Genomic DNA, 16,806 nt, shown 5'->3' with positions numbered 1-16,806 from the left:
AAATTCCTAAGTGATAGGAACACTAGGAGCATATCTTATTCTATTGAGGTGATTCTGGGTTGGTTCCTGGATGCCTCCTGGATGGAAGCTGTTCACCAGAAAGACCAAGCCATAATTAGAAGCTTGGAATTTTCAGCCCCGCACCCTTGCCCCTTCTCCAGAGAGGGGAGAGGAGCTGGAAATAACTGATCATGGCTGGAGTTACTAATTGATCTTGCCTACATAAGGAAGCCTCTATAAAAATTCCGATAGTACGGGGTTCGGGGAACTTTACTGGTTGGTGAACCAAAAGTTTCCACGTGCCACCATGCCAGGCCCCAAACTCCGCAAAGACAGAAGCTTCTTTGTTCGGGACCTTGACCTGTATATCTCTTCATCGGCTCTTGGTTGATATCCTTTGTAATAAACCAGTAATCTAGGGAGTAAACTGGTTTCCCAAGACCTGTGAGCCGCCCTAGCAAATTTTTTTTTATTGAGGTATAATTGTACAACATTATGTTAGTTTCAGATGTACAACATAATGATTCAGTGTTTGTACATATTGTGAAATGATCACCACAATAAGTCTAGTTAACAAACATCACCATATATAGGTACAGAATTTTTTTTTTCTCGTGAGAACTTTTGAGATCTGTTCACTTAGCAACTTTCAAATATGCAGTACAGTATTATTTACCATAGTCACCATCCTGATGACTTATTTTATAACTGGACGTTTGTACCTTTTGACTCCCTTCACCCATTTCTCCCACCCCGCGACCCCCCAGCCTCTGGCAACCACCCATCTGTTCTCAGTATCTGTGAGCTTGGGTTTGTTTTGTTTCGTTTTGTTTTAGATTCTGTAAGTGAGATCATACAGTATTTATCTTTCTCTGACTTATTTCACTTAGTGTAATGCCCTCAAGGGCCATCAGTGTTGTTGCAAATGGCAAGATTTTATTCTTTTTTATGGCTGAGTAATATTCCATTGTATATATACCACATTTTTTTTTTCATTATCCATTCATACATTGGTGAGTACTTAGGTTGTTTCCATACCTTGGATATTGTAAATAGTACTGCAGTGAATATGGGAGTGCAGATATCTTTTTGAATTAGTGTTTTTGTTTTCTTCAGATAAATACCTAGAAGTAGAATTGCTGGATCATATGGCAGTTCTATTTTAAGTTTTTTGAGGAACCTCCATACTGTTTTCCACAGTGGCTGCACCAATTTACGTTCCCACCAGTGATGCACAAGGGTTCCCTTTTCTCCACAGCCTTACCAACACTGGTTATTTCTTGTCTCTTTGATGATAGCCATTCTAACAGGTATGAGGTGATGTCTCATTGTGGTTTGATTTGCATTTCCCTTGTGATTAGTGATGTTGAGCACCTTTTCATGTATCTGTTGGCCACTTGTATGTCTTTTTTGGAAAAATGTCTATTCAGATCTTCTGCTCATTTTTTAATAGGATTATTTTTTTGCTATTGAGTTGTATGAGTTCTTTATATATTTTGGATACTAACTGCTTATCAGATATATGATTTGTAAATATTTTCTCCCATTCAGTAGGTTGTCTGGTTTTGTTGATGGTTTCCTTTGCTGTGCAGAAGCTTTTTGGTTTGATGTAGTCCCACTTGTTTATTTTTGCTTTTGTTGCCTTTGCTTTTGGTGTTAAATCCAAAAAATAATTGCCAAGACCAATGTCAAGGAACTCACCGCATACGTTTTCTTCTAGGAGTTTTATGGTGTCAGGTCTTAAGTTCAAGTCTTTAATCCATTTTGAGTTAATTTTTGCATATGTTATAAAATAGTTGTCCAGTTTCGTTCTTTTGCATGTGACTGCCCAGTTTTCCCAACACCATTTATTGAAGAGACTGTCCTCTCCCTGTTGTATATTCTTTACCCTAGCAAATTAATCGAACCCAAACAGAAGCTCATAGGAACCTCTAATTTATAGCCAGCTGGTCAGAAGCACAGGTGACAACCTGTACTTGCAATTGGCATCTGAAGTGGAGGGCAGTCCTATGGGACTGAGCCCTTAACCTGTGGAGACTGATGCTATCTCCGGGTAGATAGTGTCAGAATTAAGTTAAACTGTAGGACACCCAGCTGGTGTCTAACAATTGCTTGGTGGTGGGGGAAAACCCACACACAGTGAAATTGGGTGCAGAATCTCGTCTTGACAGGAACATCCAGGAGTAAATGTTGACTAGTTATTTCAGAGCTAAAATCTGTAGCTTAGGCGAGAAGTGTGGGCTGGAGCTATAGATTTTATTACCATAGGTGGTAGTTCATCCAAGGAGAGCATGGAGATCGAGGTCATCAGAAAACCAGTTTTAAAAGTTTGGCGCATCCAGGAAATAGTGAAAGATTCAGAGCCTCAGGTTCATGGCTATCAAACCAGAATATTGAGGCCTGGAAAGGTAGATTGGAACCAGATTATTCATAATAAATAGCTGGCATTGATTGGTCTCTGACAATGTGTCAGGCACTGTGCTGAGCATTACTGGGGATTGTCTCTTTCACTCTTCACAACCCAAGGGCGGAAGAACCGTTATATTATCCCCGTTTTACAGAGGGAGCTTAGATAGGTGAAATTACATGCCCAATGTCTTGCAGTCTAATGACTATTTAGAGTCTGTATTTTGATCCCACAAACCTGACCTTAGATTGCACTTTTAGCCAGTACACCTGACTCCATTCGGTTATAAAGGGTCTTATTTACCAAACTCAGAAGTTTGGATTTTGTCACATAGGCAACAGGTTTCCTACACCAAGCAATGTTTTGTTTTGTTTTGTTTTTTTATGTTTTTTGAATCAGTAATACATTCCCACAACTCACAATTTTTTAAAAATATCGAAAGGACTACAGTGAAAAGCTTTCCTCTCATCCGACCATTCCTTCTCCCTCCTCCTAGTGGTAATCTCTATTAGTAATTTCTTTATGTCCTTTTTGTACGAAATATGAATATATATTTTTATTTAACTCTACTATTTTATACAACATATGTCATACTGTACATACTTCTGCATCTTAATCTTTTATGTAATACATCTTGGAAATCTTTCTATTATCTCATGTAAAGAGTTTCTTCTTTTTTTTTTTATTTTAACCAGCTACAGCATGCTCCATTGCATGGATCTACCATAATTCATTTAACTAGGCCCTTGTTGGACATAAAAGTTCCAGTATTTTGTTTTTACAACCACTGTTGCCCAAAATTACCTGTACATATTTTATTTCATACATGATCAAATATATCCAGAAGTGGAAGTGCTGGGTCAAAGGGCACGTACATTTTTACATAGATGTTTAATCAGTTTACATTCTCAGCAGTGATGTATGAGAATGCCTCTTCTCCCCTAGCCTCAACAACAACGTATTATCAAACTTCGGGTTTTGTTTGTTTCACATGTAGCATCTTTTTATTTGTTTAAGAGCCATTTGTATTTTGTCTTTGCATATCCTTTGCTCATTTTTTAAAAATGAATTTATGTATTTATTTATTTATTTTTGGCTGCGTTGGGTCTTTGTTGCTGCGAGTGGGCTTTCTCTAGCTGCAGCGAGCGGGGACCACTCTTTGTTGGGGTGCGCGGGCTTCTCATTGCGGCAGCTTCTCTTGTTGTGGAGCACGGGCTCTAGAGCGCCAGCTCTAGAGTAGTTGTGGCTCATGGGCTTAGTTGCTCCATGGGATGTGGGATCTTCCCGGACCAGGGCTCGCATCCGTGTCCCCTGCATTGGCAGGTGGATTCTTAACCACCGCACCACCCGGGAAGTCCCCTTTGCTCATTTTTAGCTTTGTCATTGGTCCTATTGATTTACAGGAGCTCATACATAAGAAGGATAATAGCCCTTTGTGATATGAGGTATAAATATTTTCCCCAATTCTTTAATTTCTTTTGACTTTGCTTATAGTTTTTTGTTTTGTTTTTTTTGTTTTTTGGGGGGTTTTTTTGCCTTACAGAAACTTTTTGTTTTTAATGTAATCAGTCCATCTTTTCTGATAGATTTTCTGATTTTGAATCATAGTTAGCCTTGCTCACTCCAACATTATGGAGGAATTCTGCTTTTTTTCTTTTCTTTTAGTACCTTTATAGTTTTATTTTTTGCATTTAAGTTTTTGATATTGTTGGAATTTATTCTGGTATATGTAATGAAGTATGGCTCCACTGTTGTTGGTTTTTTTTCCCCAGATGGCTATCATTTGTCCCAATAGCATTTGTTAAAGAGTCTCTTGTTTTTCCCTGTAGTAAATTTTCTTTATTTAGTTTCTTTATTTAGCTTTAGTTTCTGGACTTCTTGTTCTGCTCCATTGGACATTAAATCTGTTTATGAGCTGGTCTATAATGTTGTTGTTGTTGTTTAATATTTATTTTATTTATTTATTTTGGCTGCTCTGGGTCTTCGTTGCGGCACTCAGGATCTTTCTGGCGGCATGCGGACTCTCAGTTGCGGCATGCGGACTCTTAGTTGCAGCATGCATGTGGGATCTGGTTCCCCGACCAGGGATTGAACCTGCGGCCCCTGCATTGGGAGTGCGGAGTCTTACCTACTGGACCACCAGGGAAGTCCCCTATAATGTTTTAATTATTGAGGCATTATACTATGTTTTGATATCTGGTAGGTCTAGTCCCCTCTCTTTGCAGTTATTTTAACAATTTTCTAGCGGTTCTTATTTATTTTTTCTTATGACCTTTAAAATTGTCATACCTAGTTACCCTCTAAAAGATCCGTTGGTATTTCTGATGGATCAAGTTAAACTTACAAGTTTATATTTTTATAATTAAAAAATAAATGTGGTATATCTTTCAATTAGTGTTCAAATCTTCTTTACCTAGAAAAGTTTGTAAAGTAATGGAGAGTGATAGAATCAGCTTTGTGGGTGGGTATATAGTGGATTAGTTTCTATTTAGTGTGTACTATGCCAGAGCTTGGAAATATTAAAAAGTTTGAGTGCTGTTTGTCTTTTCAAGGACACATATACATGAGAACATAAACTATCATTAAAGGAGTATGTGAGGTTTTCTGGGTATAGGGAATTAGCTCATTTGATGGCTATTATTTCGTAGAGGTGGAGAGCAAAGAAAGCATTACTTACCTTAACTTTTTATTTTGAAATAATTTTAGATATACATGAAAGTTGCAGAAATGATCCAGAATCCCCCAGATTCCTCAATTGTTAACACTTCTGAATCATTTGAGAACAGGTTGCAGACATGAATATCCATTACAGCATTACATGCTCCCTTAAGACTTCAGTGAGTATATCCCAACTACCAGAACACTCTCCTACACAACAACATTCAACCATCAAAATCAAGAGGTGAACATTGATCCAATATCACTGTCTAATCCATAGATCCTATTCAGATTTTGCCACTTGTCCATGTAATGGCCTATGTACATCCAGGATTCAATCTAGGATATTGTATTCAGTTGCATTCACTTGTCATGTCTTTTTAGCCTCCATCAGGCTGAAACAATTCCTCACTCTTCTTGTTTTTCAAGACCTTGACATTTTTGAAGAGTGCAAGCCAGTTACTTTCTAGAATATCTCTTAGTTTACGTTTGTCTGATGTTTCTTCATGATTTAAAAACTTTGGTGGAAACGCTAGCAAAGTGCTATTGTTCACTTCTCAGTGCATCATATCAGGAGGCACGTGATGTTGGTCCCATTGCTGGTGATGTTAACTCATCACTTGATTAAGATGGTGAGTGTCTGCAAGGTTTCTCCAGTATTTTATACTTACTAATAAGTAATTACTGAGTACTTGTAGGGAGAAACTCAAAACTATATAAATATTCTATCCTCATCAAACTTTTGCCCACCAGTTTTAGAATTCATTGATAATTCTTACCCGAATCAGTTACTACTGTGATAGTTGCCAAATGGTGATTTGCTAATTCTGTCATTTCTTCTAGACTTACTGGTTGCCATTCTTTTGATGAGTAGAACTCCCGGCCCTGCCCCACTTTTGTTTACTTATTTATTTATTTATATCACTATGAACACGTAGACTCTTACTTTACTCAGTTACAATTTGTTACTATTATTATTTGATGCTCAAACTATCCCAGATTTGGCCAGTGGGAACCCCTACAAACTGTCTCTTGTGTCATTTGGAATGTCCCTGTCATTCTCTGAGTGCCTCCTTACAGCTGGCATAGCAATATGACCCAGGCTCATCTTGTACTTTCCCTGCCCCTGCCCTAGGGGTCATCTGTTTCTCCAAGGAGCCCTGGTTCCTTTTAATACAGTATTAAAATGACATTTAGAAACTGATATGTGAGTGTGCTCATTACTACCTGAGTGTTATTGTTTCCAGGTTTTCTAGAGGGGCAAAATATGTATATATATATACATGTGTATGTATATATATGCATACATATACACACACAAACATTTGTACTTTCTTTTATATCTCTGTGTTTTAAAACCATCAATTCAAACCAGTATCTCCAGTTCTAATTCAACACTGCAGGATTTACTCTGGCCTTCTTTCTTTTTATATGTTAAACTCCCTTCTCCATCTATGAGAAACCTGGTTCCCATTATCCTCAGTCTGTTTACTCATTTGCTCTAGACCCCACTCCCCACTCCGTATGTAACCAAAGTCCTGGTCCATGGCTTGGCCTTGTACATGCCCTCTCTCCCTCCCCTGGGCATTCTGGCCAAAATGTCAGTCCTGCTGAAGGAGAACAGGACATTACTTAAAGTGAGTTCAGAAAGATACTTGTGACAGTGGTTGACTTCCGGGAGAGATTGGGTAGAAGGGACAGAGAGGGAAAGGGAGACTTAACTTTTTCGTATATATCCTTTTGTACCTTTTGAATTTTTTTACACCATGTGCTTTTATTTCCTATACAGAAAATAAATAAAGATTTAAAAATAAGCTCAGGATCTTTGTTTTCACACAGAGCTGCTCTCTTCTGCATTGTTTGGGGAGAATTTGGACTCATCCTTTTTCTGTAAGTGTATTTGGTTCCATTCTCTCCTTTAGGAAATAATACTTGTTTCTATGGGAAGTGTTATTATTGCCGAGAAACAGAGCCAGCCTGTGCTGATGGAGACACAATGGAGGGGTCTGTCACGCTTTGGCTTCCAGATGTGTGGCCTCTACAGAAACACCGACACCCATGGGGCAGGACTTACCGAGAGGGCAAATTAGCCAGGTAAATGCTCCTGTGAGCCACTACTTCATTCTCTCCTGTGCCTGGTCAGGTGCCAACCCTGTGTAGGAGCCAGGGTTCTGTCCAAGACTAAAAAGGACTATGGAGGGTTCAGGGGGAAACCTGCTAGTCAGGGACTCTGTCTTCTCTGTGTTTTAAACATTGTTACGTGTGGTGCTGGCACTCAGTAAACAACCCTGGTGTTGCTGCTTCCCTCCAGGTGGGAGTATGATGAGAGCTACTGTGACGCTGTGAAGAAAACATCCCCTTATGACTCTGGCCCTCGCCTCTTGGACATCATTGATACAGCTGTCTTTGATTACCTGATTGGCAATGCTGACCGCCATCACTACGAGAGTTTTCAAGACGATGAAGGCGCTAGTATGCTCATCCTTCTCGATAATGCCAAAAGGTAGGACCAGCAGGACTCTCCTTGTCAGTTAGGGGTCCTGTGTAGACAAGAAGAATGCTTTCTAGGGTGCCCTGGAAAACCTCCAGAGCAGGCTCAACAGAAGGCATCCTTCTTGTTTCCACTCGGAGTCTTTGCCATTGGCACCCAGCCTTCCAACTTGTTCAGAGTTTGTACTCCTTTCACCTTCAGGGATCTGAGGCCTTTAAAAAAGTGGAAAACTCACTTTTTCCAAAGAGTCAAAGAGTATGATTCTCTTCACAGACAACTGGAAATCAAGGTCTTCTATTTATTGCTACTTACATCATTCTTTCTTGACTAGGATGTTTAGAATCTTGAGAAATACATAGTTAACGGAACATGAAATTTAGTTGTTGTTAAATTATTCTATCCAAAGGTTCATACAGTTTAAAAAATTAGTTTATTTGATAGGATGTTTTTGCTGTTTTTATGGCAGTCTAGGCCCAGATTTTTTCTATTATGAGTAGGAGAGCAGTTAGTTGCTTAGTGATTGTATATAAAGACACGTTACTTTTATCTTGAATAAGACAATTTTATTAATTTTGAATAAATGGAATGTCCTCATTTAGGTCTGAGCTATTTGAAGAGCACATTGTATTTTCAGTTTGCACTCTGCATTCTCCATGGTACCCAGTTAAGTGCCACACTTTTAGTTACACATAATAAATGTTTGCTAAATAGAATACTTCCTTGGAGCTGGAATTGTCCAGGCTCTGAGTCACTATTGTGTTTTTTTTGTTGTTTCTTTTTGGTTGTTTTTTTGTATTTTTGAATTTTATTTTATTTATTTTTTATGCAGCAGGTTCTTATTAGTTATCCATTTTATACACATCAGTGTATATATGTCAATACCAATCTCCCAATTCATCCCACCATCACCACCACCCCCCGCCACTTTCCCCCCTTGGTGTCCATACGTTTGTTCTCTACATCTGTGTCTCTATTTCTGCCCTGCAAACCGGTTCCTCTGTACCATTCTTCTAGGTTCCACATATATGTGTTAATATACGATGTTTGTTTTTTTCTTCCTGACTTACTTCACTCTGTATGACAGTCTCTAGATCCATCCACATTCCTTTTTATGGCTGAGTAATATTCCATTGTATATATGTACCACATCTTCTTTCGAATGGATAAAGAAGATGAGTCACTATTAACGTTGGTTGCTGAGAATAAGCTGAGACATGGATACTCGGTGAAGAATGCTTGGGCAGCATTTGCTAAGGAGGCCATCACCTCATACTGAGCACCAGGTGCCTCATACTCCATGAAAGGGGGTGACAGCTACAGAGAGTGAGAGGCCTGCAAACATTGCCTCTCCCATTCCCAGCAAAGCAGGTAGTGGCCAGTGCTATGTATTTCATTTTCATTTATACTATATTTTCAGTTCCTGAATATCTTTATCGTTACTTGTAAAAATGATTGTGTGCTGTGGAAATACACGTTGAAATAATTGCCTTTGCCTTTTATTATTTGAGGGCCTGCACTGTGCTGAGGGCTACCAGACCCTCCAGCTATTAAGGTGAGCATCCAGGAAAAGAGTGGAAGGTTGACAGTTTTTCCAGAATCAGTTCTCCTTTTCTAACTCGGAATTACTAAGAGCATTTTTACATCTGCTTTGAATCACTGTTTTCTCAGCCTCTGTGAGCAGTTTTTCCAGTTTGAATCTGACCATATACTTTCTTGTAGGGAATACAATAATCTAAGTCTTTTTCTGATTGGTAATATTAGAGTAGAACAAGTATAACTTCTTTTTTACAGGTAATGACCTTCTGCTTGTTTGCGAGAACCTGATATCAGTAGCCTTTATTTCTCTACATACCCTTAAAACCTTCTCAGGTTTGGGGGTCTTCAGGTTCTCCCTTGGTCTGTGGACCCCATACCGTGTTACGATGGTTATGCTTCAACACCTTGCAATATCCTGCCAGGAGAAAGGATCCTTGTAAAGGAGTATATTTGTTGTTTGATGCTGCAGTACAAGCTGTTAGGAATCCTGTGTCTAATTGGTCATGCCCTGTTTATTTTTAATTTAACTGATTTGAGCTGTGGGAGCATGAAATTATCCAGGATCACATTCGGGTTTCTTATAGAATTTGTTCTTGCTTTGATGCTAAGAAGGGGACGGGTGCTTCCACCTAATTCACTAAGTTTTCATTTAATTTTCAGCTTTGGGAACCCCTCGCTGGATGAGAGAAGCATTCTTGCCCCTCTCTATCAGTGTTGCATGTAAGTTACACAGTCAAGTACATTTGCCTTCATTGCCTTCCTTTCCAGGCTCAGGTAACAGTACATCAGTTTTCTTGGCTTTAAAACTTCCTAATACCTGAGCAGCGCTTTTCATGCTTTTCTAACCCCGAACCCCCTGGAGATCCTGAGCTATAGGGGATCAGGGAAAGGTTTCCACAGCAGTGTAGCCCAAAGCTCAGAATGCATTTTGAGTTTTGTATGAGTAGAAATTTTCACTTTATCCAATAATGTATATCCATGTTTGTTTTAATATCAGAATATAGTCCTCACTCCCCCCCACCCAAAATCTAGTGCAACCCATGCCCCTAGTTGCCCTACTATGTTTACCTTGTGGTTTCAAGTCCTCTCACTCAACAGCACAACCCACCTGTGGTTTGCTTATCTCAGTTTGAAATTGTGTAAACCAAAAGTAGCTTTCTCCATAGGTATTTAGTAATTGATTTTTTAAAAGTCTATATTAGATAACAAAGAAATTAAAAAGTAAATCAAGAAAATGAGATAAAGACTGGGCTCTAAGGAGCTCCTTTTCAGATCTTCATTGCCAGTATGATTTTAAAGCATGAGCACTAAGAATCAGCTGGGATCCACCTTGCTTGGCTACACAGAAGTGCAGGTCCAGGAGTACCACTTCCTACTGCTCAGCTCCCAGAAACACACTGATCATGTAAGACTGCCTCTTCTGGCAACTGGTCTGTTTTACTTTTCTTTTCTTTCTCTTTTTAATAACAACAGTATTCTGCAGAAAGTGTTTACCTAGGCAACCCTTAATTATCTTCATTAATACTGGGAAGCAGTGATACATCCAGTCAGAACCTGTATCTGTGAAGGAAGATGATTTTGTATTAATAGTGCTATCAGTCTGGTCCAGTCAGGAGATAGAAAAGACATGGTGGGTTAGACAGGACAGTTTAGTATAAGCATTATTAAACTCTTTGATACAAGAGTGACTATAAAAGAAAACTAGAGCTGAGGGAGAGTACCCAAGGAAGAACAAACTTGGAAGGGGATCCCCCTCCCCAAGGCTGGGGTTTGGACCTCAGTGGAGAATGTGTAGTTCAGCCCACTGAATAGCAGAGAAGTGTGTTAGTTTGCAGGTGCTGGGAGTGCAGGAAGCAGCCCTCCAGAATGCAGGCAGGGTACAGGCAATCAGCAGGTGGTAGCATGGCATACCGAGAGAGCAACAACTCAGTAGAAACCCTCCAGGCTACAGGCAAGGCTTATTTGTGGGCCTGCACAGGGAATTGGGGCACCAGCATGGGTGGGTGGCTTTGGGGGCTCTGGTTTCCATGTCAAGAGGGCCTTAGGAAAGTTATCACCAAGCCAGGCCAAGGCTGCAACATCATGGAGGGCCTGCCTGTTCTGGGAATGTGGCCAAGGCAGAGTTTCATTTGATGACCTTTCCTGCACACTACTGACCCACTCACTGTACAGCAGCCAGAAGCGTCTGGAGAACCTCTTCCTTCTGCAGTCTCCTTCCAGTGTCCTCTACCGAGAAAGCCTAAGAGGAGAGATGCTTAAAGGATCTCTGTCCATTATAGCAGGGCATATGTGAAGAGTGAATTTGGAGCTGTGAGAGGCAGTCAAGTGATACCTTCGTTACACAGGGGGAACTCTAATGCTCTAGGCACTTGTAGTATCTTTCAGAAGAGTAAAACCACACTGCCTCTGTGCTTGTGCATCCCTGCCATGCTTTATCCGAAGATCCTTACTTTCTTACTTTTCAAATGGTTGCAGAACAAGTTGCCTGCCTCATGCAGAGTCAGACTTTAATGCATACCTAGTAATTCCCACATTACCTACAGGGAGGTAAATACTTTTTTTTCTAAGATAAATAAAAGATCCTCTTTAGTTGGTAAAATAATTGAGAAAAATAGGTATCCTTAAACTTTTTCTATTTATAATATTAATGCTAGAATTTTTAATTCAGAAACATAAAAAGAAGGAAATTAAATTACTTATTAAGATGTAAGGATAACTCCTGTTAACACTCTAGTGATTTCATTGTAATCATGTGTGTATGTTTGTGTGTATGCTTACACACACATTTTCTTTCCCCACAGATTTGGAGTAAAAGAGTGTTTTCCCTCCAACTATTTTCCCTGACTCAATATTATATCATGGGCATTTCCCCATGCCACTGAATTTTCACAACTGCTTTTAATGGCTGCATGGTATTCCCTTGAATGGATAAGCCGTAATTTATTTAACTATTTCTCAGTTGTTGGACATTCAGATTGTTTAACAGTTTTTCCTGTTACGAATAGCACTGCAATGAACATGTGTAAATATTGTATATATTTCTCATTAATTACCAAGAAAGAAATATCAAAATGTGGTAATGTTACTTACTCATAATGTAGAGCTACTTCTAAAACAGAAATGATTTTTCTAGTTGAGATAGTTTACATAATTATTTCTTTACTTTTGTCTGCCATGCGGGCTTTAATCTCCATTTGATAGTGAGAGGTTTTATGTAACCTGTCCTAAAACTTTTTTTCTCCCAGCATTCGGGTTTCTACCTGGAACAGACTGAACTCCCTGAAGAATGGTGTGCTGAAGTCTGCCTTAAAATCTGCCATGGCCCATGACCCCATCTCCCCAGTGCTCTCTGATCCTCACCTAGACGCTGTGGACCAGCGGCTCCTGAGTGTCCTGGCCACCGTGAAGCAGTGCACTGACCAGTTTGGGATGGACGCAGTGCTGGTGGAAGACAGGATGCCTCTCTCCCACTTGTAATTCTCCACAAAATAAGTGAAACTTCTTTTTACAAAGATAGAGAAACAGCACAATCAATTCCGAATGGTATGAGGTGGATTGGAAATGGCCAGCAGCACGTTCTGGTGACAGGGGACAGGGTGGCCTTGGATTTCTTTGGTGTTTGCTGTAGTAGAAGTTGAAACAAAGACTACAAGTTTCAGACCACGGAGCTGTACCTGCTGAACCACCTTCTGACTTCCTCGGCATATGCCCATTCTAGCAGTGGGCGTCACAGTTGGTCAGTATTAATTCTCATGCCAAAGGACGAATTAGAGGTGTGACATTTGAATAGGTTAATGTTGGGGTTGGTTCTGGAGTGTGTGTTTTGAGTCCATCCTTATAATCCTTTCTCCACACTTGTGGATTTTCCGAAAACACTTTGTAATCTCTCGGGTCCTTTTTCACCAGGACTGGTCAAATTGGGAATTTTACTGCTTCCTAAGGAGTGGCAGCAAGTAAGCCAGCATTCTGTTGAGCCAAAGTAGCATGCTGTGTTGGAGGGACTATGTTTTTAAGATAGAATTAGAGGAAGGACAAAAGCAGGAAAGATGTTTGGGCTTTTAAGTGAGTAGGTGGTGCTTTTGATGATTCTTAAAGGAGGGAAGAAGAGAGAGAGACCTGCTTGGTAGAACCAGAATCAAGGCGGTGATTGAATTAGTGAAAAAACAGGTTCCCCTGTATTTAAGTTCTTAACGTATATAAAAGCAAGCATGACTTGTACCTAAGTAAGATTTGCATTCTCGTAATTGTGTCCAAATTAATCCAAAAAAGTGTCCCTGGAGAACCTACCATTACAACCCAAGCACAATTCTGTTATGGAGACTTTTTTTTCCTTTTGCCCAAAGCAGGCAAATCCTTTGCAAATTATCAAAGCAAACTGAAATAACAGCTTGAATAAGAGTTAGGTTGCCTGTCTTCTCTGCCATCCTGATTTCTAAAATGAATTTCCACTTCTGTCTTCAAGGCATTTGGTCATTAAAGCTGCTGTTCCCAAGAGATTGGCGATCCTATTTGTGCCTTTCTTGTGAGAAAAGCCAGCTCGCTCCTACAGATAATATAGTTCAGATCCTGCTGGTGGCTGGACCTATCTTGTGATTTGGGCCATGTGGAAGGCTGGAAACAAAGATTTTAAGCCTTCTGAGCCTTAAAATTAAGGTGGTTACCAGGAAGAGCCTTAAGATTTTGATTTATGTCAAACCCTGATTTCATCATTTAATCTTGTTTGGAGTTCTGAACCCACGATGTAGTATTGTCCTTCCGTCTCCTATTAGCACTTTCAAATTTCAAGTTGCTAAAACAGGCTTAGTTCTGTGTTCTGCCAAAGCGATTTGACATATAAGCACTTGCATTAAAATACAGGGCAGAGGAAACTAGGCCTGGTGTGCCCACTCACGTGTCCTCAGAGGTGGGTGCTTCTCTCCTGCATTTTGTCTGGGGACTGTTCCGGTTTTGACTTCTGTGAAGCAGACACTAATATTTAAACAGTGTGGTTGAACAAATTTACTGCCAGCCATTGGAGACCAGTTTTAGGTAACCACCCTTTCAAAAACAGTTTAGAATTTATGCCCCAATTTTCTCAAATTGAAAGATAACTGAGTACCCCATAACTACTTTAAAGTAACATGAAATTAGGATGCTTTTGTACTTAGTATGTACATTTGGCGATGTACACAGAATGGGCTGAGTTATTTTTAAAAAGGTATTGAATTTAAGAAGACAGGTAGTAGCACAGAACACTGAGCTAGTGTTAACAAAAGGAAGCATTAATTCCAATTTTAAACTCATTTACTATGTGCATCCAGGGAAGTTCACATTTGAGCTTGAGAATACCTTGGATGGTGCTTACCTCAGAGCATCAGGGAGCCAGCTGGAGGGACAGTGGGAAGGAAGTCAGCGCTGCTCTCCTTGGTAAATGTTAGCTGAACTAAATTTCTTTCAAACATGTGATACCTTCAGTATGCCCCAGTGAAATGAATAAGAGCTGTTCTCAAACTGGGAACTTTATTCATGATGTTGAAGGCAGAAGATTCTGCTAAGGAAAAAAGCAGGAGGAAAAGCTGCTTTGAAAAACACTTCATTCTTTTTTCCAAACATTGCAGAAAATGTATAATCTCATTCTCTTTCCCTATTTTAAAATTCATGATCTTAAAAGGTGTTCAGATGTATAGTGGTTAAAGTTAGAATTATGCTAATAGAGTGGTGTGAACTGATGCTTAGAATATAAATTTATGTTCTAAGTCAGGATCGGATTAAGCTGCAAAAGTACGTTTAGAATCTTGGAAACAAACCAACCATAAGCTTATAGCCCTAAAATTCATAAACACTAAATTCTGTTTCAAAAGAGAGGTAGATATCTTTTTTTTTAAGTTTTGTAACGCTGTCCTCTTGATGGTTTATCTTTTAGAATCGAGGACTATTATAATCAAACAGGTCATTGGAAGGGTTTTTGATCAGTCCTAAGCTGGGCGTGCCTAGCTAACATCTAAAGGTAGATGTGGGTACATTTTAATATTATAAAACTAAGAAAATCAGAACTGAGTACCATTTCCTGCCCCCCTTCTTCCACTTCTTAAATATTGGGTTGGCCAAAAAGTTCGTTCTGGTTTTCCACACCATCTTACAAAAAACCTGAACGAAATTTTTGGCCAACCCAATATATATTTTCCATAGTTTGGGCGAATATGGGTATAGAGATTTCATTCTAGAATTGTTATTTAATATGAAGCTGTATTATGGGTTTTGGGGGTAAATAATTTTCTGTGCAAAACATTAATAGGATCTGATTTACTCAGAGTATTGCTCAATAATTTATTAATAAGGCATTTCTCCCTATTTGCACTCAGGATTAATAAGTCAAATGAAATTTAATAAGGAAATGGGAGAATTCAGGTACATCCTATTATTTTGGGAAAGATGAATCCTATACATGGCAAAAATTCCGTGTCACCTGAAGGCAACATGTTCTTCCAAAGAAATCCATCCTTCCCTTTCTTTAAAAAAAAAAAAAAGGCTTTTGGCCTTCCTCTCCCATCCACCATGTTCCTTCACCCTCCCTTCTCCACAGCTTCCGTATTCTTGTTTGACCATTACCTGACCACACCTCAAATAATGGTAAACAGCATCTATCAGTGAGCTGTCTTATGTGAGTCGTCTTGTGAGCTTGGGCTTCAGGAAACATGAGTCAAGGTATATGTATATATATAGTCATATATGTATTCTAACAAGAAAAAATGTATTTATTTTGACACAGGGAAACACTGTTGCTGAAGAACCTGAAGCTAGGAAAAGGTTCTCTTAGTCTCTGAGAGTAAATCTAAGTGACATAAAGATATCCATTCAGCAAACACCTCCTGTGCTAGCCAGGGCCGACGCCCGAGGCGCATAGACCAGCCTCGTGAGATGGTTGTACAGGGGAAGGCCAGCTTTCCCCCTTCGACGCCTCAAGTCTGGGTTGAAAAGGTGAGGGCTGGATACTATACTGCCACAGGTTTTTAAGGAACTAAGGTGTTACTCACAAATACAAAATGTCTGGGGGGGAACTGGGAATAACTTGCTGGGAAGTTAATTTATTTGCTTCAAAGAGAGGTGTAGGAACCACTACCCTCTGTTTTGATCTGCCAAGGATTTCCTCTCAGAGCTGTTGCACAAATAGAGGTTGTGCTTGGTAAGATACCAAACAAGACAGATATGCACCTAAATTTCTAATGTGTTCTATGGGTTTCGATTCTGAAAGAAAGAAAATGAATAAAGATTTTAATAAGTACTGATGTACCATCTTTTCCTCATTCTTTCCCCACCTCCCCACCCCGGTTCGGGATACTTCCATTGTTTTCAATTCCGATTTCCTGTTTTGTTAGGGGACAGAAGATTACATCTTCTGCATACACATAAACTTCCACAGGGATTGTTTCACAGAATCGACGGATAAGACCTTTACACTTCTCACTAGTCTTCAGAAGGCCCATATCAGGTTGTGACTGAACCGAGAATTTCAGTAGGATAATTCTTAGGTGCCTTTTGTTTATTTAATTGTTAACTTCTTTCTTGCAGCTTCTTTAGAGATAAAGAATTATGAATCCCAAAGAACTTGTCAGCACAGTATCATAGAGACCTGGAAGAAAAGACCAGCTGCCCTGATTATAATTCTTAGGATACCCAGACTTTTAAATTTTGAAATGGAAATACAGCGTCATAAACCTCAACCAGACAACTGAGC

At 39.5% G+C, this 16,806-nt stretch overlaps 1 protein-coding gene across 1 annotated transcript in view; it reads left to right on the top strand.

The window, feature by feature from the left end:
* FAM20B (FAM20B glycosaminoglycan xylosylkinase) overlaps positions 1-16,353 on the top strand; it is a 41,186-nt gene extending 24,833 nt beyond the window's left edge. Inside the window, exons 5-8 of the mRNA XM_061183075.1 lie at positions 6,988-7,159; positions 7,377-7,568; positions 9,753-9,812; positions 12,338-16,353. Coding sequence (XP_061039058.1) covers positions 6,988-7,159; positions 7,377-7,568; positions 9,753-9,812; positions 12,338-12,569 — 656 coding nt within the window. The 3' untranslated portion in view covers positions 12,570-16,353. The remainder of the gene's footprint in view (positions 1-6,987; positions 7,160-7,376; positions 7,569-9,752; positions 9,813-12,337) is intronic.
* The last annotated feature ends 453 nt before the right edge of the window (positions 16,354-16,806 follow it).

The sequence above is a fragment of the Eubalaena glacialis genome, chromosome 3, assembly GCF_028564815.1.
Source record: "Eubalaena glacialis isolate mEubGla1 chromosome 3, mEubGla1.1.hap2.+ XY, whole genome shotgun sequence".
NCBI classification, from domain to species: Eukaryota; Metazoa; Chordata; class Mammalia; order Artiodactyla; family Balaenidae; genus Eubalaena; species Eubalaena glacialis.
The sequence above is the reverse complement of the archived record's forward strand: the minus strand, read 5'-3'. Positions and strand labels throughout refer to the sequence as shown.